Below are 27,890 nucleotides of genomic sequence, written 5' to 3'. Positions count from 1 at the left end.
AGCAGGAGGCCCTACCTCCTCCCCAGCCAGGAGCACAGAAGGCAGCAGCAGACACTCTGGCCTTGCCTGTTTCCTGCTGTGTTGCCCAGCAGCAACACCCATGAGAGGAGAGGGAGAGCCCATCTGACCTTCAGGAAGCAGGTCTCCCAGACAAGATCCTGCAGGTGAGCTCCAGCTTGGGCTCCCCCAGCAAGCAGCCAGGTGAGGGAACAAGGCCACCCAGCCTCTGTGACTCACAGGGAAGCTGAGGGCCTGGCCAAGTCATGGGTCCAGCTGCTTGATGTCCTCTCTGGCTCATGCTTGGTGCTAGGTGGGATGGTGGGAAGACACAGCTCATCCCTTTCCACAAAAACAACATAGATCCACGTGCCTTTTACACAACTCGCTTTTAATTACGCTGCATGAGGAAAGGCCTCTCCTCGTGCCAAGACTCCCTGGTACAGCCACCCAGGAGCTGGCTGGCCCATCAAGTCCTCAGTAGGTTTAGTGGTTCCCCCTCACCCTTTTCTCTTGCTTGGATGCCCTCCTGGTCAGTTCACATCATCCCTGAAGCCCTCAGTGTCCTTGCTTTGCAGAGACCTACTTTCATACATCTCTGTTGTTCCCCTCCACGCCTGAGCTCTGCCTTTGCTCAGTCCCATGAGAGTCCCGCTTCGGCCTCCTGCAGCACCAGGCAGAGGGGAGGCAGGCCAAGACTCATTGGTTAATAATTGTTCTAACCCCAATATAAATAGAAAAATACAACCAAATAAAGAATTGACTAGCTGAGAGATCCAATCCGCCGGGATGCCTGCAACGTGCTAGTGCAGAGTTCAGAGAGAGTGCTTGGTCCAGTGCTTGCTACTGTAGACATCCAGAAACGTGTCCCGGCAGCCCCGCAGCCATCCCATCTTCCTGCAGCACCACAGGTCTGTGCAGCGCGTCCCAGCCGTGGCCAGCGTGCCCAAGGCTGCTGGCTCCTGGGAGCAGGCTGAGTGGGAATGGTTGGTAAGTCCAATCTATTGCTGCTAAATGGTAAAGCCATTCTCTTCTGTGGAATGAGGATGTGCTTCGCTCTTACTTTTTGTGGAGGAATTTCATTTTGCTGCCTGTACAGACAGAGAAAAGCAAATGGACTCCCCACAGCGATAGGCAAAACAAGTGTCATTTCCCACCACCTCTGGCCTAGGCAGTGAACTGGCCCTGCTGCCATCCCTGGCTCCTTGTCCACAGGCAACTGCTCTGCAAAGGTGGAAGCAGGGGCCTGCAGAGCTCTGCCCATTCCCTGGGAGCAGTGCTGCAAGCTGGGACCTTGTGAGCCCCCCAGGCACACCCTCCAGAGCCCATTTGCCCAGCAGTGCTGGAAGGTGCACTAAGCTCACCTGGCCAGAGCATGTGTGGGCAGGGCACACCAGCCCCTCAGGCACTGCTGCTCTTAAATGGCCAAGAACAGAAAAGAGAGCTAGGGATGTGATCTAAACACCTGACCAAACTCAGCCACAGTGTCCAATAACTTATCCAAGGACTTCTAACCCCAGTCTGGAGCTCTTGTCTAGTTCCCCTTACAGTGGAAAATAGATTCAATCTTAGAATACTCCTGGGCAATTCCCACTGCTGATCCCTACGGGCAAATGTGAAGGCAATGAAAACTGTGTCAAGCCCCCCATCAGGACCTGCAGCCACCATCCCCAAGTCACTGGTTGCTCCATTGCCTCCTCAGATCCACCTGTCTCCTTTAGAAGACATGGATACAGCTCATGGCCCAATCTTTGGTTCTCCACCAGCCTCCAGACAGTGACTGACCAGGGCCAGAGCCAACAACGTGCCAGCACAGGGATACATGGCACTGGATGCCACACATCGTCACTAGCCCTGTCACCCTTGGGCAGCTTCTGTGCTGCCCAGCCTGAAGGCAACAAGAAGCCCAGCCCTCCTGAGAAGCCAAGGGTTTTGCTGGTTCTTTACCTAGGCCTTTCAGGAACCTATTGACTCCGCTCTGCTCCCCACTGGGAAGTGTTTCCAGGTACTCCTGAGCCCGTACCTCGAACAGACCTGCAGAAAGAAAGAAGTCAACAGCTTCTATTTTGTGTCTCTATAAATCCAAGTAAGAATGCCCACCTGAAAGTGTACTGTCCCAGCTTACCCACACATTATTGCACAGGAGAGGGAACAACTCACCCCACCTCCTCCATCAGCTGAGCCCAGATCTGGCACAGAAGCTTTGGTCTGCCCCCTCCCTGAGCTGCTGTACCTTGCTCAGGGTACAGAATGTACCTCCCTTCATTCTGCTATGAACACAGCTAAGTCCAGGGAGTGACATCATCTGAGGAATCATCATGCAGAATTTACCTCTTACTCAGCCGCCTATTCAAGCATCCCCTGCTTATTAATGCTTGGGAGGAAGCTGCTAAGCCAGCACTGAGCAGCAGCAGGGATAAGAAATTTCAGCTGCCAGTAGAGCTCTTGGGACTGTGGAGTAACAGGAGTAAAACCACAGGAGCAGCTCTGGGAAGGAGATGAGCATCCAAGCTTTCTACTTGACAAAAGAACCATGACCAATCCAGCCCATTCTTCCTCTAGACACAAGAAGAGGACATGAGGGACTGCAAGAACAAATGTCATTCCACACTGGAATTCAGTGTAAAATGGAAGAGGTACACACGTGGAGGATACTGCAAGGGTGAAAGGCGCTGAAATCCCAATCCCAACAAGAAACCACCAGATTCCCTCCAGTGTTCCTGTACAGACACTGCAGCCTGCAGCCGTGGAACTGGGGATGGAGGTGGCGGCTGGGGAGCATCTCCGTGCTCTCGTAGGAGCAGCAGCAGTTTCCACCACAGCAGAGCCCAGTTGGAGCCCCTCACCTCTGACCCCCTGCTTCCGCAGCTCCCGCTCCTGAATGAAGCCCCCAAACATCTGTGTCTCCATGAAGACCTCCAGGAAGCGTCGGAGGCTCTTGGAAGAGACAGATTTGCGGAAAGCCTCACGCTGCAGGGTCCGCTCCTCTCGCTCCGTGGGGGTCAGGAAGAGGGAATAGTGGCCCACAATCTCCACAAAGAAACGGACAAAGGCCTCGGACACCACCTCGTTCAAAGGGCTGGTTTCTAAGGAAAAAATAAAGAAGCAGTGGTGAGGACAGTGCTGTAAGGATGTGCTAGGAAAATCCCTGGGTAAAAATTCCCTGGCTTTTTTTCAGATCCAGCCCGAGCAGAAAAAGCTGCTCAAGAGAGACAGCCTCCTAGGAAGTGCTTGCCATGGGAGTAGACCAAATTGCTACTACTTTGAAAGATATCAAGCTTTGTTTTGGTGCTCACTTCTCTCTAGTGGGATGGGGGAGAGAATCAGAAGAGTAAAAGTGAGAAAACTTATGGGCTAAGATAAAGAGAGTTTAATGGATGAATCTAAAACTGTGCACGCAAGCAAAGCAAAATAATTGATTTATTCAGCAGTTCCCATGGGCAGGCAGGTGTTCAGCCCTCCCCAGGAAAGCAGGGCTCCAGTACACGTGCCTTGGGAAGACAAAATGCCCTATTTCCAAATGTTCCCCCTACTTCCTCCTCCTTCCTGCAGCTTTCTATGCTGAGCATGACTCCATGTGGAACATCCCTTTGGTCATCTGGGGTCAGCTGTCCTGGCTGTCTCCTCCCCACTCCTTGTGCACCCTCAGCCCACTAACTGGTGGGGTGGGATAAGAGGCAGAAAGGTGTTGGCTCAGCGCAAGCTCTGCTCAGCAACAGCTAAAACATCCCTGTATTATCAACACCATTTCCAGCACAAATCCAAAACACAGCCCCAAACCAGCTGCTATGGAGAAAATGAACTCTGTCCAAGCCAAAACCAGCACACTCTCCGGGCTTCTCTGCACCAAGGAGATGCCCATACCGTCCCCCTAAGAGGGCTGTCTCAGCCCATGAGCCACATGGCCATCGCCGAGTCTGCAGCTCTGCAGGTGATTGTCCCCTGGAGGGGCCTGCATCACTCATGGCAGAGAGAAGCCTAAGAAACCCCTCTGAAAAGGAGTACAGGTGTTCCCTGGAATTGTAAGGGAAGGACAGAGCTGGGAAGGGATAAGTACTGTTGCTCTTCACACAGAGAACTGCCCCCTGTGTGATGGAATATTTCATATAACTTAACCAAAATCCTGATCTGCCTCCAACACCTGTGGTGTTAAATTCAATACAAGTCTAGTTCTCCTCTAAGAAGTGACAGACAAAAAATGGGCAGGAAAAGACATGGTTTTAAGCTGAAAGGCACTGTGCTTTACCCTGCTTGCCATTGACAGGGCCCTCCTCCTTGTCGCTCGCCAGCTCATTCCTCTGCTCCAAAATGTGTTCTAGGGCGGCCTGCAGTTTGCGGGGCAGGATGGAGTCCTCATCTTCCATCTGTAAGACAGAGCCGACTCCTCAGGAACTGGGGCTGGGACAAAACCTTCTCCTACCCTGTCCCCAGCACAGCAGGGGGAGTACTAGAAATGAACCGTGAGGAGAGGGAGAAGGCATAATATGCTTGGCACATTCCCAGCACCACCCAGCGCAGTACTATCAAGAAGCACAAGAGGTAGGAGAAAGGGGGTATCTTTTTCTAAATATTCCCCTGTTCTGGAGGAATTTTAGATGCCTCACCCGAGAGGCTACTGGGCAGGGCTCACCCATGGCCCCACCATCCGCCCACGAGCACTGGCTGTGGCACAAAGAGGAGGTGTCTGAACAATGCTGGCACATGGCCAGGTGAACAGAGCCCCTGCTCAGGCACCGATCCTCTTACACAGGCATAAGGAGTTCCCAGGCAGCAACGGAGCCAAGGAACTGCCAGTGACTGTGCAGAGCTCCTACCAGCCCTGGCTGAGTCGGCTGATTTAGCTTAAACCTCCAGAGGAGAGGTGCAAGGTAAAGCATCACCCCAGAGCTAAGGCAGCTGGCAGGCGAGGACTGGGGGAGGGCTTGGCCTTCACCCACACGCTGCTCCCTGCAGCAGGAGGAGCACTCATCCCATCTTAGTCATGGGGCTGAGGCACGGCAGAGAGCGATGCTGCCAGCACTGCTCAGTGATCTGCCAAAGAGCTCTGGGAAAATGAGCTTCCTGGGCCAGGAGTATGTTTGCTCATTTATCCTCTTCCCCTCCTCCTCCCCTTCTCACTCATCCTCTCCACAACAAAGGGAAGGGAAAATCAGCAGACAATGTTGCCTACAGAGCAACAGACAGTTCCCATGTACAACCTTCCTGTTTCTGACCCATCCATCCAGTGCAAGGACCGGAGTGAGGAACCACAAGCTCCTGAGGCAGTAAGGATTTAAAAAAATCATCAAGGCTCCCTTCCCACTCAGGGCAGAGGATGTGATGGGAGATGGACTGATGGATGCAGGCTGGAAGAGCTCCCACTGCTTCCCAGCACACAGTGCTGAGCCAAGGCCTTCCAGCTCTGTCCTCTGCCTTACAAGATAACACTTAAGGATCCACAGGGCTCAAGTGCCACCATTTCTTCTCTTACAATAATTAAACAAGAAAGAGGTAATTCCCAATGATTTACTCCTCAAGAGCTGTGGTTTGGGACGCTGATGTTACATATATACACAGCAACCCCTATAACACTGCCAACCACAAGTCCTGCCTCGGTTTTTGAGTGGGGAGAAAGTGATCCATCCACCCAGGCAGGTCAGCAAACACAGGTGGAGGTAAGTTATGTAGGAAAAAGGGGAGAAAAGGGTATGAAATAGCTCTGCTCACCTGTCTCAGAAACCGGTTATTTACAAGGTCAACAACGAGGACCTAAGAATGAAAGAGCAAGAAATAAAACGGGAAGTAATTATTTCCATCATCAGAGTTTATCTTAATCTGTAACTGCTCTGGAGGAAACACTTCAGCCTTGTCCCTGCTCCTCCTACCCACCACTGCTGCTGGAGGAGGAACCCAACATGACCCAGGAGCAGAGTCCTTGTTGTGGCTTTCTGGGATATCACCACAGCACAGCTTGGACAACAGGAGGCTGTGCTCCAGGCCCAGCCCACTGCTCCTCACCGCACAGCGGGGTCAGAGCTTCAGCCTTTCTCCCTGTGTGCAGCACCACTTTCTCCTGGGTGGCAGGGAGGGAAATCCCTCCCTCACCACGTTCAGCCTTGCTGTGCTCACCCTTGTGCACCAGGAATCCAATTCTTAGTTATTTATTGCTATCACGAGGCACCTGTGTTTACCCGAGGGGCAGCTATCCTGGCCAGGCTGTAGCAATCACGCTTTAAGACTGACAGGCTTTGCACATGGCCCCTAGACAGCACTATGCAGAAACCAGCACAAACTTTAATAAAACCATCTCCTATGGGCAGCAGCCCCACAGTGGGGGATTCCAGCCCCCTGCCTTCCCAAGCTGTGGCCATGGCAGAACACAGACCTTTGTCTCCCCGGGGGAATGTCTGCCTCTGCCCTTACCCCACGCTCACGGCAGCCAGAGGACGAGAGCTCTGCTCCCTGGCACTGCCAGCTGCCAGGGCAGGCTCTGAGAGCAGCCTTTCTGGGACAGAAGACAGCTCAGCCCATGGGAAGCACCCTCAAGTAAGGCCATGGTGTGGATGCAGAGCTCACCTCCTCCACTGGCAGCTCCTTCAGGCGGGGCAGGGAGCTGGAGAGCAGGCCGATGAGGAAGGGGGTGGGCGAGCACACGATGTCAATCATGGAAGGCGGCAGCACAGGGATGTAGGTGTGCTGCCAGGTGAAGGGGTACAGGAGGGCCACCGTGGCGTGGCAACACTTGGAGAGAGTGCTGGAAGACAAAACACAACCAAGGACAACGGCTGGTCAGTCAGGGAATGAGGGGTGCTTCCTAGAAATCAACTGTTCCCCGATTGATCTCCCTAATTACTAGGGGCTTCCCCACATTTCTGACCACATTTTTCAGCTTCAGAAGCAATGACTTCTGAAAGATGACCCCAGTCCACACCCATATGACAAGAGATGGGTCCCACAGAATCAGAGATCTGCTGCTCCAGTGTCCTCATGGAAAATATCAGACAAACACGGCATCTTCTATGCCACTGCCTTTCCTTGGAGAAATGAGTTTATTCTCCCACAGCTCTCTGGTAGGAGTCAGGCAGGATATCCAGTTAGCCATGGCAGAGCTTGCCACAGGGCATCAGTTATTCATCTATTCTGGGTCTGGAAGCATTTTTATGTGTCAAGGGAGGGGGAAGGCTTGCTGCTATAAACCCTGTGTGTATAACATCATTTTGTTTTACCAGTATCCACTAAAGGAGGGGAGCTAGAGGAGGGCATCTGGTGCAGCATGGAGGAGTCATGTAGATTTATTGCTGATTTGAGAGGGAGGGGGTTTGGTGGGTGTGGACTTGAGCTTGCTCTGAAAGTGAAGCCTGCTTTCCCTCCCCTCCCCACTCCAGTTAAGTTTGGTGGAAGTGCATCCTTGTGCTGAATCACTAGGGCACGCTGAGCGGAGTGGTGGGGCTGGGGGACAGCTGGCTGGCTTCCATCACGTAAACTCAGTTTAGCAGAACAAAACCGTAGTTGCTGGGACACCAGTGTGACAGTACAAAGTAATCAGGCAGCAAACATTGGTAAACACATGACACTTTTTGGAGATAAGGAGATCCCAGGGGAGAGGCTGGAATCTGCTTAACCTGAAAATTTTATCTGGGACTGCAACAGGTGGGGAACTGGCACTTGGGAAAGATGCCTGGGAGGTGTCTGAGAAAGTCTCTTCACAAAATGGGGACAGTTCTCTCTCCCTTCGCTCCCAGAGGGCTGTCTTTTGTTAAGGGGATACTCTGTAAAAACAGAGGAAGAGCCTTCAAAGGCTGTGTAACAGACTGGTAGCTTTAAGCCTTTAAATGGGAAAAAACTTTCAGTTCCACATCCTTGTTTGGGAAGGTTTGAGTGTATCCCCCTCCCTTGTCTGCATTCATTCCTCCAGGCTGCCTCTCTGTTGCTGCTCTCCAGCTGTGCCTGCCACCATCAGCAAGCCCACACCTTGCTGTGTCTATCACAAATGCAAGGTAGATAATGAATCTGAGAGAAGCAAAATTAAAATAATGAGAAAACACAGACCTAGCAAGAAACAGAAACACTGAAAAAAAAAACAACCCCAGAAAAAAAGTGGGAATAATATCAAAGTAGATGATTGTTGTTGTACCTTTCATACAAGCTAATCTTGAAAGGAACTGCAACAAAAGCGAATGTGTCATCTTAGAAGTGCACTCCAAGCTAATGAGATCCTTTAAAACCATCTCCTTCAAAGCTGTGCTACTCATACATTTCAGGTCATGTTAGCAGATAGAAAAGCAGGAGCTTCTCCTCCTCTCCATTACTGCAGAGCGTACTTTCCACTCCTCGATTTCTGACTGATAATAGCCCTGGTAATAGCAGCAGCAGCATAGCGAAAGCCGAAAGAACTGCACCTTTCATCACTTGTGCACAGCAGTGGGGCATTACCACCACCCATTGGTCCTCTTCTGTGAGGAGAGGGTGAATGTGGAAGTGTTAGAAGTTTTACAGTTGTCACAAATCCTCTATTTTGAAGGTGTATCCAAATTTTCTGCCTCAACGTGGGACCTGAATTTACAGACAGCATGTGAAAACCAGTGGAAAACATCTGAGTCCAGGTAGCTCCACAGAGGAACAGTGAGCAGCTGAAGTACGTGGTTATTTATGGCATGGTGAGATATTATGGCAAGCTGTCTCCTACTATATTTATGGTGGCTTGTTCTTCCCTCAGCCCAGCTCTCGAGTCCCAGCGAGTACACATGGTACGTGAGAGATTGAGTGGGAGGAAAGATGGCTGAGCTCCAGTGAGTGGAAGTCAAAGACAGAGCTGTGTTAAGTCTGAAATTGTACACACCAGGCAGTGGGAAGTAAAGATAACTTCCCCTTCCACCCCTCCATCTGTGGATGACTCATCGCCTCCAGGGTGAAACCCAGTGATCTCTGCTCCCCAACATTTCTCACTGTGGAAGACCTTTGCAGGGAACAATACTGGTAGGGTTGGGGTCTTTGAGCCTCCTTTCTAGGCAGAGCAGTTCAGGGATGGACACAGAGGAGGTATCACTGAGGTAACTTTTTCACATGTCAGACTTGCTCTGCAGGTAGTCTCAGGGAGCTGCAGGTTGCCAGGAGCCCAGGAGAACCGTGGCCTTCTGGAGTGACTCAAGCCTTAAGCTCTCTCTTTCTCTTGCAATTGGCACTGCAACAAGCACTAAGGGACTGCTGATTCACACCAGGCTGCTGAGCCTTGCATAAGAATCCAGCATGATCAATCCCATTTATGCCACCTGTGTGACTATGTCGCTCTTCAGCCAGCAGCCACATGACTGCAGTGTGCTCTGGAAGTGTCATGCACTACCCTCAGGCCACACAAGTTCAGTCCAGCTGTTCAAAGGGGACACGGACACCACATTTTAAGGCTTTTGGTTTCATCAGTAATCTTTAAAGTACTGCAGGTCTTTGAAGAACACTTTCAAGATGCTGAATGCATTTTCACAGGTTCATTCGGCCTCCTGCAGGGAACATGGTTGAGCTGCATGTTGCTCACAGCTGAGACTGAGATGTCAATAGTACAGAGGCTGAAAAGTACTGAGGTACACAAAGAACCCTCAGATCCCTCCCTAATGGGCTTATTTGGATTGAGACTTGAGATCTCTCTGGCTAAGCACCCCTTGGTCAGAACAATGATACTGCAGTCACCTCTGACATTTGTTTGCGTAAACAACAGGCCTTCCCACCACACAGCACCCTGTGCACAAACCTACCATACAGCATCCTAGGAAGCTGCTGCTTCTTGGTAGCCACAGGTGGGACACAGGTGGCCAATACAGAAACTGAACACCACAGCTGCAACTACATAGAAACCTTCCTCTCCTGGGAAAACTTGCTCCAAGACTAGCTTGACTTGCTCTAAAAGGCACCTTGACAAGTTGCAACAGCTTCTGCGGAGGGACACCTGCTGTTCAGCCTGGTTGCTTTCCACTCCGAAGACAAGCATGTGTGATAAAAAGCCCCCAAAGCTGAATCCCTTTTTGGGTTTAGGATACTGGATGATTCCTGAAAAACACCATCGAGTCAAACATCCTGCTGTAGTTTAATGCCAGGAAGTCCTGTGGTCCCTGCACTAACCAAACTGCTCAAAATATGCTGGCATTTGGCAACTTAAGACTGTTTGAATATGTATCTTTTAATTTTTTTTTTTTTAAAAGCTCTGCTACAGTAGGATTCATTTTTACAAACACCTTCAGATTTCTGAGACTGTGTCACATCTGGATTTACTTATGATGGATTACAGATCTGGTTTACAACATTTAGCAGGCACAGGAGCTTCCAAGCATTGTCCCATGACTTCACACAGCACTGCTGCAAATCCCACCAGGAGGATGCCAAGTTCCACCAGCTCTGTGGGGACCCTCACTGACTCTCACCAACGTGGCAGGTTCATGTAGGTGAAGAAGTGAGCTTTAAGATGATCTGAAGAAACAACACTATTATCTGACATCCAAACTTCATCCTTGGGTTTCTTCTTCTCCTTAATCAGCAGGCAAAAAGGGAGAAACCTGCGAGGCTGAGATTTGCAGTCCCAGATTTGTTTTTGTAGCACATGGTAAAAGGTTCTTCTTGATGATTAATTACCTTTTGCTGGGGATGACCACATTTAAAGTGTCTACTCTAATTCTTTCAGATCTGCCTTTGATAACAATGACCACTTTGTGTTGTTGATACAGCTGTGGTTTCTGGCAGGGACAGAGGCAATTGCCTGAGTTGGTCAGATCCACAACAAGCTTTTGAGATCTGGAAAAAGGAAGCCTTGATTTTAAGCCTGTGCAAGTTTTTCTTTTTAAAAAGCCTTCTGAATCTCACAGATCTCCTGCTCAGGCCAGTAAAAACTGCCCAGCTCTAGGTACCTTGTGACATCAGGTGATTTTAGCTGAAAGACGCCTTCTAAAAGGCTGGTCAGCAGTGCCTGGAGCTGCATCCCAGGCAACATCCCTTGGAAACAAAAGCAGCTCTCATGCTGCAGTGTCTAACCTGTGCCACGGTTTCCACTGCCCCAGGACTAAAGTTAACAGTGCAGGAATGAATAAAAGCTGGGGGAGACTACACAGACCAACACAGTTTCAACAAAGTCATTTTCCTGGGTTGTGAGGCAATGTATACCCCAGTATCCATAGTGACAGAGAAGAAAACCCACCCAAAAACTAATAAACCAAATTCTTTCCTTTTCCGCTGCCAAGCTGTGGATTGACAGGTATTTAAACACTCAATGCTCATTCTAAAGATGGAAAAGACAAAGTATTTCACTTGCTGTACACTTGTTAGATGCCTTTTTTGGCTCAGCTTGAAAACAGTTGAACTGCAGTTCATGCAGTATTTGGCAAGAGACCTTTCAGCTTTCTTTTCCCACAGAGTGATTTTATAGCAATTAAAAGATGTAAATAAATTGCACACATAATTTCTCTGTCATTCACACCCAGACACACCTTTACAAACACGGACAGATAGTTTTTGATAGTGCCCACATGAACAACCACAAAGATGAATGATAAACATAAGTTATTGTGCATCTTTCACCATGTCACCTGTACTCTTCCTGCTAATCCATCTCAGCTGGATTATTTCTAGCATTCCTAACCTCTGAGCAGTTTCCAACAGCTGCTTTTATAGGTTTTTTCCTTCTCTTAGCTATTTCCAAAAAGTGTTTATTTTCTGTCCTCTGAAATTGGCATTTTCCCTCCTAGAGTGAATACTACTTAATACTCATTGAGTTCTAGGTGTTCCTGTCCCAGGAAAAGTATAATTTGGACAGAAGATCCTGTATCTACAATAGTATCAGCTTTCAAAACATGGAATGTCCACCAATGAGAAGAAGACACTGTTCACCTTAGGAAAGCCTCACCAAGCCAGTCCATTCAAGTCACTGAACTGGATTAAAATACAGTAGTTACTTAATTTTGAAGGCGATTTACTTTGTTTTCTGATTTTCACGCCTTTACAGTCCTTTGGGATCATTTCCAAGCTTTTGCTCCACAAAAATGAGCCAGAGAAACTTCATATTTTGTAAGAGGAAAAGACTCTCCTGAAATTGCTCAGAGCAAGGTCTTCTCAGAAACATCAAATATTCAAAGTCTCATAGAGAGCTGGCAAATCTACGGTAAATATTTGAATCTGAGCCCTGTGGTCTAACAGACCCTGGGTCTTTTAAACACAACAATTCCTTTTTCACAGGGAAAAAAAGCAGTTTATGATATATTTAGAGAGTCTAGAAACTATGATTCTATACCTCTCTCCCACTCTCTTTACATGCCTGTGCAGGTGGATTCATTCCTAAGGACCCCAGATAACCTGACAAAAGATACAGGGCTGGGAAAAGAACACCAAAACCCATCGAGGTGCTTTGAATCAGAGCTATCACACCCCATGCTCAGAATACACAGTGTTGTGCTGTCATATAAAGGCGTGATAAGAAAAGACTTGGTAAATAAATGTTCATTCTAAAGTGATGCTTCAAACACCCCCCAAAAGTTCCCTGCCATTTCCTGATACCAGCCAGCTCTCATGTAGAGATTACAATGTCAATCTGTGTCCTTAACAAATTTTCTCAGAATGTAAAATCTATCCTACAGAGGAAGAGAAAAATATTTGAGAGCCTGTGATCATAGATTATGTCATAAATCACATATGTTACATAGAGACCTAGTGCTTGGATGAATTCTCTCACTTTTGAAACAAGTCTAAATGCTCTGCATGAAATGTGTGGTTTAAGTATCCAGAATACTAAGTCTCTACACACATAATATATCAGTGATTATAAAGAGGCAAATTTTCCCCTTTCTGAACCAAGACAGCTGCCAAAATCTGCAAGCAGACAGTGCTACAAGCTTCTCTCTCCCCAGCCTTCCTATTGCTGTGATGAGACTGCCTGAGCTCTGCCCACAGAGAGCCCCGGATCCATGCAGAATGAATTTTTCCCCTTCATTTTCCTCTGGAAGGGGCCTCTCCATTCTTTGCCCCTGTGCTCAGTCCCAGAGCTGCAGGCCGCTGCCTGGAAGTTGTGAAAACAGACAGCTTAGGGGCATTGTACACTCCTGAAACCTGAGCGTGCTCCTAAGTGTCATTACTCATCCAGGCAGCTTTTCTTTCCCCAGCCTTGGCGAACTTTCCTCCCTGAATCCTCAAGTGCTTCAAGGGCTGGAGAGCTGCCAGCCCCAGCTGCACAAGATCTTAAAGAAACCCGGACCCATTTTTCATAATTTAGGGGAGCAAACTAATGCATTTTTAAAAGAGCGAGTTGAGCAGATTCAGAATAGAAGGGGGAAGTCCTCTGTCTCATTTCCCCTTGCCGCATCCTTTACTTTCATCCCCATAAGAAAAAAAGAAGTCTTCAGAAACCAATATGAAAATGCAAGCTGAAAATTTAAGAAGATTTTGTGACATCAGGGAAAAACTCAGAAGGGACAGTGATCTCTGCACAAGGCTTGAGCCTGGAATCCCAAGCACAGCTCAGCAGGGAACACTGCAACATCATGGAGCAAAAGGAGGGGGTTTGCTTCCTTAGCACCAGGGATCTGCTCTGAAATTGTCTGGAGGAAGTGGAACTTGGTTCTCCTTGGGGATGAGAAGCAGCACTTTTTGCAAGCTGCAAAACAAAATTATGGCTCATGGCCTAAGTTCCCCATTCCTGGGAAGAACAGCCCTATTCACGTCGTTACAAGGCTGGAAAAGGGCAGAGAAGGAAAAGAACAAAGCAGAGGCCTTCCCAGCCTCCCTCCCTTGCCAGTGCTTTCTTTAAGGAAATGCAAGAGGGTACCTGAGCTTGTCTGCGATAAAGATCACCCTCCTTTCCAGCAGCAAGGAGGCAAAGACTCTGCTCAGGTGCCGCACGCTGAGGGAGGTGAACAAGGACTCGAAATCAACGTGCTCCAGCCGGGAGTCAAGGGGCCGCCGCAGTTCGATGACCTGTTGGGGACAAAAAGAGCACAGGTGAGCTCTTGCTGCCCACCCAGAGTGTGCCAAGCAAGGACCCAGCAGGTATTTTCACAGCTAGCAGCCCTCACTGACTCCTGGTGAGCACCATGCAGCAGTAAGTCCTAAAGACAGTCTTTCCAAAGGCCTCCCATAAATCCTTCTTCCAGATGAAGACGATCCAGAGTCCACTCCAATAGGCACAGCATGAGATCAACCACAAGTTCTTCCCACTGAACTGAGGACAGGGAGCTCTTCATAAGGAGGAAAACTAGTTTGTGTCCAGCGAGGAGTGGTTTTCAGGCTTTCTGGTATTCAGGCAGCAGAATGTCACGGAGCCTTTCAAATCCACACTCTGACTTTTACAGTTGCGATTTATTTATTTTTTTACTGCAAGAATCTGGATGTCTAACCTCCTGACCATAAATTTTTTATATCAGTTACAGACAAGAGCAGCCTGTGGGTATTTTTCTTTGCTCATATCTACTTAAATAATGCCTGTCATAGCACCTTAGCACTTCATACTCCTTATCTTAGACAGATGCTTATCTAAATTGTTTTTGAAAGCCTCCAACACCAGACATTTCATAAATCCCACAAGAAAATTACTCTAGTTCTGAACTACCCTCACCAAGACCAACCCTGCAGCTGAAACATGTCAGTGGCAAATTACTTCAATTACTTGTTGTCTTACTCTCAGTATACACTCAGAGCAACTGGTCACATTCCTCTCCATAGGAAACTGCTTGTGTAGTGAAAGGTTATCACGTGTCTTCCTTTGTCCTTTGTTTTCTATATTAAGTAAACAATTTTCTCAAGCTTTGCCTGTATTTTCTAGACCACTTAGTAAGCAGAACTACCCATCTGGGGCTTTCTCTTAGTGGTTGCATGTTTTGGAAAATGATATTCTAAATAAAATTCCATCAGTACTGGAAAGCAGTCCCTTCACTTGCTTTCACAACGAAGGATTTTGTCTAAATAATACCACACTGTTACTTTTGCTCACTTTACGGCCCACTATACCACCAGATCCTTCTCTGAGGTACTGCTGCTCACTCAGTTACTTTCATGTTGTATTAGACTACTCCTTTCTTCCTCCCAGCATTTTGCTCGTCTGTATTGATTTTCACACCAAACCTTACATCTACAGAATCACAGAATTGTTTAGATTGGAAAAGACCTCTAAGATCATTGAGTCCAACCTTTGACTGATCACCACCATGACAACTAGACCACAGTGCCACATCCTGGCATTTCTTGAAAACTTGAATGTGCTTCTTGAATTTAGGGGAGTGGGGTACTTTGACTTTTAATCCCTTACTCTCCAAAATGCCTGCAACCAATCCCAGTGCTGTACTCTGTAAACATGGAGTTTATGCCATCAATCAGATAATTGATGAACAGGATCCTAGACACAAACCAGCCACAACGTTCTCGTGGCACACCACTGAGACTCTGCTCCTCCAGCACATATTTTTAACCAGCTTTGCATGTTCTCTGCAGTAATTTCATTTAGTTGGGACTGTTTTCAGTAGGGTTGAAGAGGATGTCCTCAGGTAGCGCTATGCTGAAAGCCCTCAGACACAACTTTATCAACTCGCTCACTTTCCTCCCTCTCACATTCAAGGCATGAATGCCTTGCAGCAAGTATGGCCAAAACTACATTCAATTTGTTTGTCTCCATCTTCCCACAGTCCTTCAATGCTACACCCTAAAGCTCTGCACTCTTAAAACCTCCTGCTGTCCTCACACTGCATTGTATGAGATGCAACACAGATCCTCACCTCCTCACTGTGAAAATGCCATTCTCAAAGGCTGCAACATTAGCCTGGTGTGGTTTCAATTATTTTTTGACCTGATCCACGCAAACAGAGGTTCTGTATTAAGGGTGATGGAGCACATTGTACGAAGCTGTCTTTAGGAAGTTAAGTGTGGTGTCCTTGAGCAGATCCAAGGTCATATGCTGGGCAGCACAGGGCCTGCTGTCTGTGCCTCTTGGCTTCAAGGCCAATGTCCTGTTTCCTTTTGCTATATTAGGCTGTGTCCTTACATTTATTTTTACCATAGGATTTCCATTTTGATTCCGAGGTCACTGAAGTCTCCATACCATCCCCTCTGGTCCCCTATTTTACTCCCCACTTTCCCCCCACAGCTGTCAGATCATCTGTCCTTGAAGATCCCCAGTGCTATGCCATGGTCCCAACTTCCAGTCGCTAGTCCTGCACCATTTGCTGGCCTGTTTCCCCCTCTCTAGGAAGTGTCCTTACCTCTGTTCCTGAGCCTGGCAAGAAGTTCTTGACTGTAATTGTCCGGCCCAGAGCTGGGAAAGGTGCCTCCATGACACTCCTCATGAGAGGCTGCACCAGGGCTGGGGAAATGCCCCGTCTCTTCTCAACCTCATCCAAGATCTGAAATAAAGGCATGAAGACACAAAAACATGCAAATCAGGAGGAAGAAGATAACACCAGGAATGAAGTGCACCAGCATCTATGTCCTCTCCTCAACCCAGTATCGACATGGAGCTTTGTATCAAAAGAAAGAAGGCACAAGGTGCAACTGAAGACCCTTCATTTCCTTTATCATGAGAAACACGGCTCCAGTGAGGTCACTGTAGAGCTGAAAATTTGCAAACTCTCTGCTACACTCAGAGTCAGGACTCCACCTTTTAAACTCTTTTGTGTTCTGGTAGTTCTGCTGAAGGAAGAAGGCAAGAGCTGACAATCTAGTTTTCCTATTAACTGTGCTTTGCTAGGTTCTGGAATTAGCATGTGGTTGCCTCACCTACACGATTTCAGACCCTTTCTTCAGATATTGGCTTCCCTGATCCCCATTCTTCAGGTGCTGGTTTCACTTTCAGGTCCCTCTTGACCTACAGCACAAATTCCCTCTCTTTCTCCCCCCTCACCTTAGAGAAGAGATTGAAGCATCCAAGGCGACTCACAATGCAGTAAACTTCTGGGAGACGCTTCCCTTTCCCACTGGGCTTTCAAGACAAACGCAAATACACACACAAAAAACACCAAGGAAATGTCAGAGTTATAACTACTGCAAAGATAGAGTGACTGGTCTCTTAGTTGTGCATCTCACTGGCTGGCACGGAAACTGGCAGACATTTGACAGTACGGTGATGATGACAACCTGGCTCAAACCCTGGTACACCAGAAACAGTGGGGAGAAATGGTACATCCACAGTATGGTCCCAGCTTACCTAAACCAAATGACAAAGGCAGGGCAGACTGCTCTACAGAGACAACTCTGAACCCACAGGACCAGCACAGGTTTAGACAACTGTTTAACAGCTACCCAAACCTAAAGGGGATGAACCCTGTCTTCAGCTTAGGGGTGAAACAACAGTCCGTGGTCATGGTCGGGTGCTGGTGCAAGGAAAATGCAAGAGAGTTATGCCTGGAGTGGAGGATGGGACGCAGACAGGGACTTTGGCACTGAACAGAAGAGAGCAAAGCTGCTCTGCTGCTGCTCTTTTCATTCCACACTGGAATGAAGAGTAGCAGCTTTCCACTTTCCAGAATGGGTGCCAGCAACACCAACCCCACAGAAGGCTGCACCTCTAGGAAAAGAAAAAAACCCAGGGATAATTACCAGCAGCCTCCTACAATACCCAAATCGCCTGCTTCCATCTTCCCCGGTCAGGACAAATGAGAATGTCTCACTGCAGAAAGAGAAACCAGAAAGACAAGATACCCATCAGCCACGTTACCAGTTTCTGCCATACAAATCCAATATACCCACAGCATTTCTGCATTTCCCAAACACCCCTCTCAGAGCTCTGCCCAGTCTTCTACTGCAACAGCTCTTGTACTTAATTAGCTTGATATAGAAATCTGTTTCTCATGGATCAGGATATAAAGTACTGTACTTACCTGGCAAACTGATGGATGGGGGCCCAGTCCTTTGCATCAGGGAAGCAAAACTGAGGAATAGCTTTCAACTGATCTTCTGCCTCACGCATGAATTTGAACGAGCGCTCAAGCTAGCAGAACAGAGAGAGGGAATGTTTCCAATTAGTCATGTGGGGATGGAATGACTTCAAATATTTTTCTTGTGACAAATGAAGAGGTGATGACAGAGGCTAAGCTTCTGCCTGGAAGATATTAAAATTTCTGTGATTCTGGCTCAGAATCCAATCCAATCAATATCTAATCTTTAGATATCTCAAGGTAACTCTGTGCCCCCAGTTCCACCAAGCCCTGTCTCTGCAGCACCTGCCCCTGCTATACTGTGCCTCTAATCGGGGACACAACTTCTAGCAAGTGGCAAAAGAACTGAAGTCTGAGGGCAGCTCTGGTCACATCCCACTTACAAACACTCTTGTCACACTGGCTCTGTGTTTCTCCCACTCCTCCTTCCCCATTTTGAGCTAGGTTATCAGTGAAAGCTGCTCCTTCCCTTTCAGAACATGTATCTTCTCCCAACCATCAGTTTTCTTTAAAGAGGAAAGGGGGAGAAAGGGAATAGCTACGTAAAAGCCATAGCCAAGGGCAGCAAAAGATCGAAGTCAGCTGCTCTTTCAGCAGTGAGCAGTACCGTGCCAGCTCTCAGGTAGGGAGACCCCCCCCTTCAGTGTCCCTTAATACTGTCACAGCAGATACAACGTGTGGTCAACAGAGAAGCTGCAGCTCTTCCAGCTCCCAAAGTGCACCACACAACCCGAGACAGATCAGGCAGACCTTCAGTGGGAACTGCTGGGTGACCTCAGGGATGTAGGCAGCCCCAGCCTGCTTCTTGTGCAGCGACACCACGACGAAGTACTCGAAGAGCTGCCTCTCCTGATACTCGATCAGGTCCCGCTCCAAGGTCTGGTAGCGCGGGGTTTGCTTCAGCCGGGATTTCACGTGCACCAGGCGCTGGCTGTGAGCTACAGAAACAAGGGGGAGAGATTCTGACTTTGTCTGGCCCTATGCACAGAGCGTCTTTGCACAGTGCTTTGCAGAGACTGAGGGATAAAGTCCAAAACACCTCACTGCAGTGGCTTTGTCAGTGGCTGAGTAAGAGGTGGGAACCATTTGGAAGCTGCACCATAAATACTGACAGAGATGGGCCATAACCTTGTGCCATCATCCTGAAGAACTCTGGCAGCAGAAGGATTTCATGGATAGCTTTTACAGCTGAAACAGCCCAAGCTGAGACCCATAGGGGACATGATGTAACAGATAATGTCCAGGTGCTCATCCTAGCACACATTTATGCATTTTTCAAAGCCAGCACAGTGAGGTGATTGACCACCTTTGCTCAGAGGAGGCTGTGGGCAGCAATCCCCATGGTTTTATAAGGCCAGCACTTGGGTCAGGCCAGGGCTCTGCTGTCTGAGTAATGCTGGGGACTCCCAGCTTCAGCACACAGGCTGGGCTGTAGGCCAACAACAAAAAACATGTGAAAAGAGGTGCAAATGAAAAATGGTAGCTCATGCCAGTTCTTCCTGTGCCTAAAACTAATCTCTCAGTGCCATGCTTCTACAAGTTCACCCAAAACAATGGGAAAACAAGAAAAAATGCCAAGCAAGCTGTAACTGCAACACACACATGAGCCATGGGACAATAAACATTCCAGCATGGAAAGTAATGAAAAGTTGCCTGCTGAGAAGAGACCAGATGAGATTCCCTGAGACCACCCCCCTGCTTCGTTTTACAGTTGCATCCCAAATTAAATCTCCATGACGTCTCCCTTATCCCTGCTACAAAAGAAAGAAAGAATTAACTACAAGCAGAGACTACAGCACATTCTCACAGCTTTGCTTTTTGGGAAGGTGGGTGGTAATGCAACTTTTTGATGGAAACAACAACCACAGAGACACTACAGGAACTCCAATACACAAGATATCTGCTTGGGAGACAGGACTCCCTGAGAGATAGTATATACTTGTTGATCTTTTGTCTGGTAAAGTTGTGCCACTCATGGGCTCTTCCAGACAATGTAATTTAAAGCAATCTTGAGGTGCCTCTTAAATCAGAAAGTGTAAAAAATCTTGGACAGTTAAAGCCCTGGAAAGATGGCTTAGACTCCTTTCTCTTGTCACCTATTATGTTACTTGCTCTAGGGCTGTAAAGCTTCAAAAGTTTTCAGAAGTGGTCTCTGTTTCACCACGGACTTCAAAAGGAGCAGTGTCACAGCAATGCTGAGTGCTTCTGAAAAGCTTGCTCGAGATCTGCACTGTTTATGTTCTAAAGATACCAGAATTTTACTGCTGTCATCATGGCAGAGTTTGTCTTCCAACATTTTTCCTTCCTGAGGGTCAGCACTTCCAGTTCTGACATACAGCCTCATGATTTACTGTGTCTCAGATGATGTACAGTGACCTGCCGAGCAGCAGTAACTGGCTGGTGCGATTGGTCTGGTACTTAAAACAAAGTCCCAGATACAAGAGACTTGCTAAATCATCTCACTTTCCTATTTAAAAATAGGGAAGTCGACAGTTCAACAAGGCATAAAGCAAAATACAGGTGTAGTTAGAGCAAACAGCAAGTGCCAGAGCTCCTGTTCAAACTTATGTAGACTTGCATAGTCACTCAGACCCAGGTCTGGATCTGGGTATCGTTCAGAGCCCAGTGCTGCTGGATTTGAGGTGACTTCATATGATCTCCATCATCCTCTCTCTGGGGAGTTCTGAGCTGCAGTTACAGAGAAACACAGGATGATGCACATGATTCACTATAGCAACCAGCAACAGACAAGAGTTCAAGTCTTCCTGGCCACATCTCAACTAAATCTGAACATGGTCTGTATCTCACAACATCACATTTCAGGACAGTTGTGAATGTAATTTCTGCACCATCGTGGTGCAAACCCTCTCTCCTGTCTCCAGGCCAGCCTCAGGACTTGTCAAAAGGTAGACAGTGGCAGCAATTTTCAGCTTGATCTTGCTAACATAGCAACACAGATGAAAGATTTCAATGCAGAGGAAAGCAAGAGGATACTGTAGCTCTTGAGTGGGAAGCTGTGCTCACAAGAGGGAACTCGGTCTGAGCTTTCACTTCTGAAAACCTGAAAGAGGGTGAGAATGAGCACTCCCACACACAATGCACTGTGGCTCACACATGGCCCAAGTGCTGCTCATGCCTGTCTTTTCGGCTTGGAACTGACCTGCTATCCAGATCAGATGTGCCTGTGAGTCAGGGAACTTTGGAATGTAAGGGAGTTTCCATCTTGCATTCTAACTCTGCCAGGACTTTGAATTTGCCACACAAATTCCCAAAAGATACCAATGTCCTCATCATGTCCATGGGCTAATTACCAGTACAAGAAGGTTTCAGGAGAGTATTATGGAGACCACTACACCAAATAATCCTACAAGAGTGAAGAAAGCAATGCAGTGCTTTATCCCAACCCAGCCAGTGCGGGAGAGTTTAACCAGCAATAAATCACATAGTGCAACTCTGTTTTCCTAGCTAGCCAGTCTGGCTGGTGGCTTTTCTCCCTTAGTAAGCATGTGGTGAGGTGTCTGGACATCCAGTCCCATGCAACACTGCTTCTGCCAGTCTGGTCACACATTTCTGACTCTACACTTAAAGAAATCTCACTGTATCTCATCAGTGCCCAATACTCCTCCTGGGAAAGTCAGTCAACAAGGAGCTTTGATGGGAGTTGGAAGAGATGTTTGTTTTGGGCTCCTATAGCCCACGGATTTTCTTCTGCAGCATTGAGATCTTTGTCTTCTCACTGTGTTCTATGCAGAAACAAGGTCCTTCTCCAAAGGCAGAACATAGAGGAGAGATCTTGTCCCAGGACCTCAGAGCAGAGTTTATCAGGAGCCATTTGCTCTCTTCACACTTTTGCCTTACCTTTCAGCTTCTCTTCAGTGTCACTGTCTGATTCACTGTTTTCATCTGTAACTAGGAAAAAAAGAAAGGGAAAGATGAATTAAGGAAAATATTTATAACTGTAAATTTCTTATCACTGGCATGAGAAAGCCAGGCCTGGAAACTTCAGGGGGAAGCAGTTTAGGTCCCAAGGGCCTTGTTCTTTTCAAGAGTCCACATGCCCACAGACATTTAGCTTTCCAACCCTGGTATCCTCCCATTCATTTAGGGAAAAAAACACCCAAATAAACAACAAAAACAACAAAATCAATTTTGCACAGCCAGAAGAGTTGCATAAGAATAAATGCCAGGACAGTATTTTATCCAAGTCTGTATAAGCACAACACCAAGGCAAAATACTTGTTAATATGCACTAGTTTGTGGGACGTGAGATAAAACCAAGAAAAGAAAGAAAGAAACAAAAAAATTATCAGACTGAATCAAACTGAAGGTCTATATGGTCCAGTGATCTATTTTTCTGAATGATGCTTTTGATGCTTCAGGGAGGGGTATAAAAAGTCTGGGATGCCTCCTCTGAAAGTTCATATAAACACACTCATCCACCCTGTGGCTGTCTATGCTTTATGAAATAGGATAAACAGTAACAAATAATTGTGGGAAACAAATAGAGGTGGTCACCTTTTGCTGGAAATTAAAGTGTTTTGGAAAAAAACACTGCATTGGAAAGACAATCTTAATTTTTAAAGAGATGCTTAAAAGTAATTGCTCTGAACTTGCTTTGGGCAAGTTGTTAATTGACAGAGGAAGCCTGAAAGTCTCAATCCTGCTATGATGGAGATGGTCCTACAGTCAATTGTAGAAACCCTGATTCCCAACTGAGGCTATTTGTTTACTGGGATGGTGAAAGAACCAGGGCTGTTCCAAAATCTACTCTCTTCCATTGGACAGTTCACTGAAGTGACACATTCCCACAAAATATTTTGATCTCAACAAATCAGACTTTTTGGACAGAACATTCCTCTCCATAGCTTCCAGCATGTTCCAGAAATAAACATCAAAAAGAGGGGACATGTTTGGTGTGACCTATAAGGTTATCATGCAAAGCCATGGAATGAAAATGAAGCAAGAAAAACAGAAAACTTCCATTTTAATCAAAGTCCTTTGGGCAGAGGAACAGCTCTTATCTTACCAAAAAAAAAAAGAGTGGAAACCCCAACTCAACCTTAGTCTGGACTGGAAGAAGTGCTAGAAAGTGTCACATAAACCACTAAGCCAGTCTAAAGTCCAAGGCAAGTCCTCAGGAAGTCTTAGCTGTAGGATGGTTTGGAGCTCCTTTACCTTTCCCTGAATTGCTCTCTGTGGATTGTGACAGTCTCTTGACACGTTTCTTTCCCCTCCGGGCCTCGTAAATGGCATTGATTTTCAACACAAGCTGCTCAGCAAACACACAAACAAACAAGGTTAATTTCCTCCCCAGGCAAGAAATTAAGTTAGGATTTCATGCTAAGTGTTTTTTTTTCCCAACCTTGGCCATATTGAAACTCTTCATTTCATGCTCCAGGATGCACAATTCCCAGGATTTATGCTGTACTGCCAGTGGCCACGCTCCCTCTGGTACAGCAGGAGCCCAGGAAAACAAGGCCTGATGAAAGGCCACACCTTAATGCACTTCCACACTGTGCAACTGTATAAGCTTGACAGTGTCCATCTCTCCATACCATGATCCATGCTCCAGGGAGCACCAGAGGGTCCCTTGGCACACTGCCCTGGTCTGCAGGTTTGGAAGCAGAAAACTGTCTGGAGGATGACTAAGAAATTGAGAAGGGTGGAAGCCAGTGATACTGAAGTATTTTACACTACTGGTTTCCTTTGCAAATCCTGTCATCCCTGTCCTCCCAGCTGACCAAGAGAGAGGACATTTCAGTGTTGGGCATAGCTGGGCTTAGTGGCTCATTCAGTGCCTCTGGTGTCCCTGTCCATTCCTGAAGGGGACGGGAATTGCAGCAGAACCATGCCAGGCTTCCTGCTTGAGCAGACCTGCCTCCTTCTCAAGGTCCCAGGCAGGAGCAGCAGGACATGGCCACAGCATTCAGATTTATTCCATAAAGCCTGTGATCCTTCCACACATGTCCTGAGAGCTCAAGGTGAGACAAACCCACCACCTACTTGGTCAGGCATCTCTGAATGCAAATATTTAAATGGGAGGCAGGATGCTCTGATGTGGCAGTGCAGCCTTCACACAGAAGCCCAGCTCAGCCCCAGGTAATGCTGCCCTTGACACAGTAAACCTCAGTTCTGAGCTGGCCCTCAAGCAAGACTGCTCAGTGGCACTGTGGGGTAAATAAATACTTGGAATCCTCTTTTCAGTTGACATAAAAGTATGTGTGAACACACTGACAGAGCTCAAGCCCTTGCACAGATGTATAGACATACTGGGAAAGAAACCCCAGACATGTGCAGTCTTTGGCTCACTCCTGAAAGGCACACAGAGAGGGCATTCAAAAATCAGATATGCAAACATGAACACAGATCTGGCAACCAGGAAACAGAGAAGATACACAAACACATCCCATTTTCCCCAAATTAAAACTGTGGGTTTGGAAAAAAATCACCACAGACTGTCCCCAGGAGCCTCTGCTTGTCCTGCAAAGGCCGGGATAAGCAACTGTGTTTTTATAATGTGTTTTTGAAACACTCAATAGATAGACTCCTGCCAAACCTCATTTGGGCTGAATACACATCCTGCCAGATCTGAAAGAAAATAAAATTTAAACAGAGTAATGCTGCATCCAAGTAAGAAATAGGAAATGTTGCTGCAAAAAATGCTCAGAACTGGAGAAAAGTCCTTTTGTCACTCAATTGTCGTTATGTTCATTGCTCACCTACAATCACACCTTACCTGGAATTGAAACAGTGCATGAATCAAACCAAGCAAAGAACAACACATTTCCAGAAGGAAACAAACACACAACACACAGACAATTTCTGACTGTCCCATCCAGGAAGCACAGAAGGAAGTATGATGGGGTTTATCTTTTGCAAAATATGAACTACTTTTCTGCCTTTTTTTTCCCCTCGGACATACTTCAACTTCTATCCCAAAATTACAGTAAATTACAATGCTTTTTTTTTTTTTTCCTTATTATTTATCTATCCAGAAAATCAAGAAATCTCAGATGGAAAAATAACTTCTTTAAAAGGTGCAGACATGTTTGTGTGCCTTCTCCTTCAGGCAGAAAGGGGGTTAAACACAAGTCAAATCAACAGCCAGGACATCAGCTATACTGCAGGGCTGCCACACTGAAAACTAAAGAAAACATGGTCTCATGCTCACATTCCTGCCTGGAAGAAGCCAAACAAAAAAGACAAAGCCCTGGATTTACCTTGGGAATCTTCCTTCTCCTCTTGCCATTCTGGGAGTCTCCCAAGGAGAAGAAGGTGTCATCTGGACTGCTGGGGGTCGAGGGAGGGCTGATTTTGGATGGTGACCCAGTCCCATCACGGCTCAGTTTCCATATGTCTGGCAGTTTGAAACTCCGCCGCTCTGAGTTTTGCCGGAAAAACATGGGTTTGGAAAGCAACTGGAAATGAAGTAGAAGGAATGAATGAGCACAGTACCTCGTGTATCTTTACTCTAAGATTGCTAACACTGTCACAGCAGTAAGTCCAGCGGGGCAGCCACAGCATTCAGTTGTCAAAACAGCCTGAGAGTGCCCACAGATTTCTGCACACGCAAGAAACCCATGCAGTCACTGGGCTACACCAGCACCAGCTTGACCAGCAATTGAACCATCCCATTTTCATTCCAGAACAGAACACAAGCTCAGGGGTTGGCCAAGAAGGCCTTGCTCCAGTGTGAAAAAAAATCTCTCAGGATTTGGGTAATCCAGAGGCTGGGATTGTAAACAGGGCAAGACTAACCAACCAACCACAAGCATTTGGGGTAAGGAGCAGCTAGCCAGGAGGAACTGAGAGCAGTGAGAGCCGGCAAAAAGCACTGTCAGTATGGCTGCCTCTGACAGGAGCCAGAATCAGATATTTCAGAGTGTACAAGAAATGCTGTTAGACAATTATGGAGACTGCTTTCCTCCTAAACTCATTAGCAGGTCCAGTGGGAGCACAACAGAAGATGTTTAAGTAGCAGAGTAAAGTTCCTAAAGTCTCTGACCAAAAATAGCATCAGAGAAGTAGAAAACTCAGCTCCAGATAAAGAAGGGCAAACCACTTCTCACCAGAAAGATGATCAGTAAGAACACTTCTTATCTTCTCCTACAGAATTTCCCAGTAGTTATGACAAGGTAAATTGCACCTTTTGTGGGAACTGTATCTGCAATGCCAGAGGACATACCTACATGGCACTAAGAAGTGTGGGGGAGAGTTATCCAACCTGGTTCTGAACAATTCACAGCAGCACTGCGACGGTAGCTGAGGCAGCATCACCATCTGACTCCACCAGCAGACATACTCAGCAGTTATTAGTCAGACCAATTAATTCATTCAGCTTAGCTCAGGTGTCTCTGGATTCAGCAGAAGACGCTCAGCTCACAAAAACGTTTGCCACCCACAGAGAAGTCATGTTAAAATGAGGCTGTAAGGAGTCTTTGCACTGAAGAATCTCATTCTGCACCAGGGATATGAGCTGCTACTGCAAGTCTGTCCAGACCCATTCCCTGTCACTGCAGCCTGGCCAGGTTCTCCAGCAGGATGCATGCTGCATTTGCAAACCCATTAGCTGCCAAGAGAGCTGCAGCATTTTTCTGACTGATGCAGACAGTGGCTTTTAGACCCCAAAGCACTGTGCTGTAACATAATTACTCCTGTTCAGCTCTCCTGCTGGGAACAGTAGCTCTGGTGGAAGACATTACTGGGCAAGCCCCCTCTCGATAGCACATGTGGGAAATCTGGGTGCACAGGTGACTGCAAAGCTCTCTGAGGGAAATCAACCTCATCCCAACACTCATTCACATAGCCCCTTGCTGCTCTAGGCCTAACTAGCAACAAGGAGCATGGATTGAGAACCACAGAACAATTGTCACATTAAAGAGCTGAATTATCCAAAGACACCTTAGTTGCTGATTAAGGTGGCTGGAAAAGAGCAGCATGTCAAGAAACACTGCACATAAAACTTCTGGAAATGTTGGATAACAGCTCTAATAATAGATGTTACTAGGAAAGCATGAGAAAACCCCTTGGTCAGGAAAGCTGTGTTTAGATCCCTGCTATCCACTCCGAACCCAGCTGCTGCCAAGATGATTTTGGCTGTCATGCTGTCCCAGGCTTGGACTATCTAAACAGACAACATGAATCAACCAAAGCAGCCTGGGAGGCTGAGAGAGCAGGGCTGGCCTTGGAAAACCCTGAGCTCTGAGCAAGCGGTGCCAGCCAAAGTTTTACCTCTTCTTTTGGTTCCATGGACAAGGAGGAAAAAGGCACCAAGCTGTGAGCTGGGCTGTGGTGGGGACACCCTTCTAGACTGGCCCTCCACTGCACTGCATTACTTACCAGCAACCTGTCTCAGCATGGAGAGAGCAAAAAATGCCTCCTGAGGCAGGGGGGCTTGCAGAGGTACCCGGGCACCAGCATGGGCAGACTGCACTGCCCACAGACACTGAGAGGAGGCTGCTGCAGGCCTTGATTACCCAAATACTTCCATGCCCTCTTTGAGGGGAGGAAGGTCTTCCCACACCGCCAGAGAAGGCAATCCTGGAGTGAAAAAACAAGTGAAAGCAAACAAACCATTTATATAAGGGAATGCTGGTTTGTTTGTTTACCTCACTGAAGGGCAGTAAATCTCTTATCACACTGTGTTCTGTGGCAAAAGACATAAAGGAAAAATCCCTAACATGATGAAGATGTTCACTTTTTCCACACAGGACCTGGATTTTACCCAAAAACTTTCTGGAGCAGAAGAGGTGGCCACTTGAATCAAAGTACCTTTGTGGGAGTCCCAGGTACAGAAGAGGTGGGGGATGCTGGGAAGGTCAGGACACATTTCTTCCCCAAACAGCGGCTGTTGGTCTCGATGTCTTCATAAGGGTTTTCCTTTGATGGTGGATCTGCAGCAAAGAGCCAAAGGCAAGAGATTGTAAGTGCAGAAAATCTCTGAGGTTTGCCATAAAAATCTGTTTGGGGATCTGCTGGTCTTCTCCCACTTCCCACATCAGACATAAAGACCTGTTCTCAAGCATTCCT

General features: G+C 47.2%; 1 protein-coding gene across 1 annotated transcript in view; it reads right to left on the bottom strand.

Annotated features, from left to right (window-relative positions):
• Positions 1–367: 367 nt before the first annotated feature.
• DENND2A (DENN domain containing 2A) overlaps positions 368–27,890 on the bottom strand; it is a 34,654-nt gene continuing 7,131 nt past the window's right edge. Inside the window, exons 4-19 of the mRNA XM_008642413.2 lie at positions 27,633–27,754; positions 25,082–25,279; positions 23,037–23,130; positions 21,720–21,770; positions 18,612–18,799; positions 17,805–17,914; positions 17,524–17,593; positions 16,829–16,906; positions 16,191–16,331; positions 13,769–13,917; positions 6,553–6,730; positions 5,704–5,745; positions 4,244–4,361; positions 2,844–3,083; positions 1,945–2,031; positions 368–1,088 (exon numbers count right to left, since the gene is read on the bottom strand). Coding sequence (XP_008640635.1) covers positions 1,057–1,088; positions 1,945–2,031; positions 2,844–3,083; positions 4,244–4,361; positions 5,704–5,745; positions 6,553–6,730; positions 13,769–13,917; positions 16,191–16,331; positions 16,829–16,906; positions 17,524–17,593; positions 17,805–17,914; positions 18,612–18,799; positions 21,720–21,770; positions 23,037–23,130; positions 25,082–25,279; positions 27,633–27,754 — 1,898 coding nt within the window. The 3' untranslated portion in view covers positions 368–1,056. The remainder of the gene's footprint in view (positions 1,089–1,944; positions 2,032–2,843; positions 3,084–4,243; positions 4,362–5,703; positions 5,746–6,552; positions 6,731–13,768; positions 13,918–16,190; positions 16,332–16,828; positions 16,907–17,523; positions 17,594–17,804; positions 17,915–18,611; positions 18,800–21,719; positions 21,771–23,036; positions 23,131–25,081; positions 25,280–27,632; positions 27,755–27,890) is intronic.

This window comes from Corvus brachyrhynchos, unplaced genomic scaffold (assembly GCF_000691975.1).
Source record: "Corvus brachyrhynchos isolate BGI_N302 unplaced genomic scaffold, ASM69197v1 scaffold209, whole genome shotgun sequence".
Taxonomy (NCBI): Eukaryota; Metazoa; Chordata; class Aves; order Passeriformes; family Corvidae; genus Corvus; species Corvus brachyrhynchos.
This window is presented reverse-complemented; position numbering and strand designations above follow the sequence as displayed.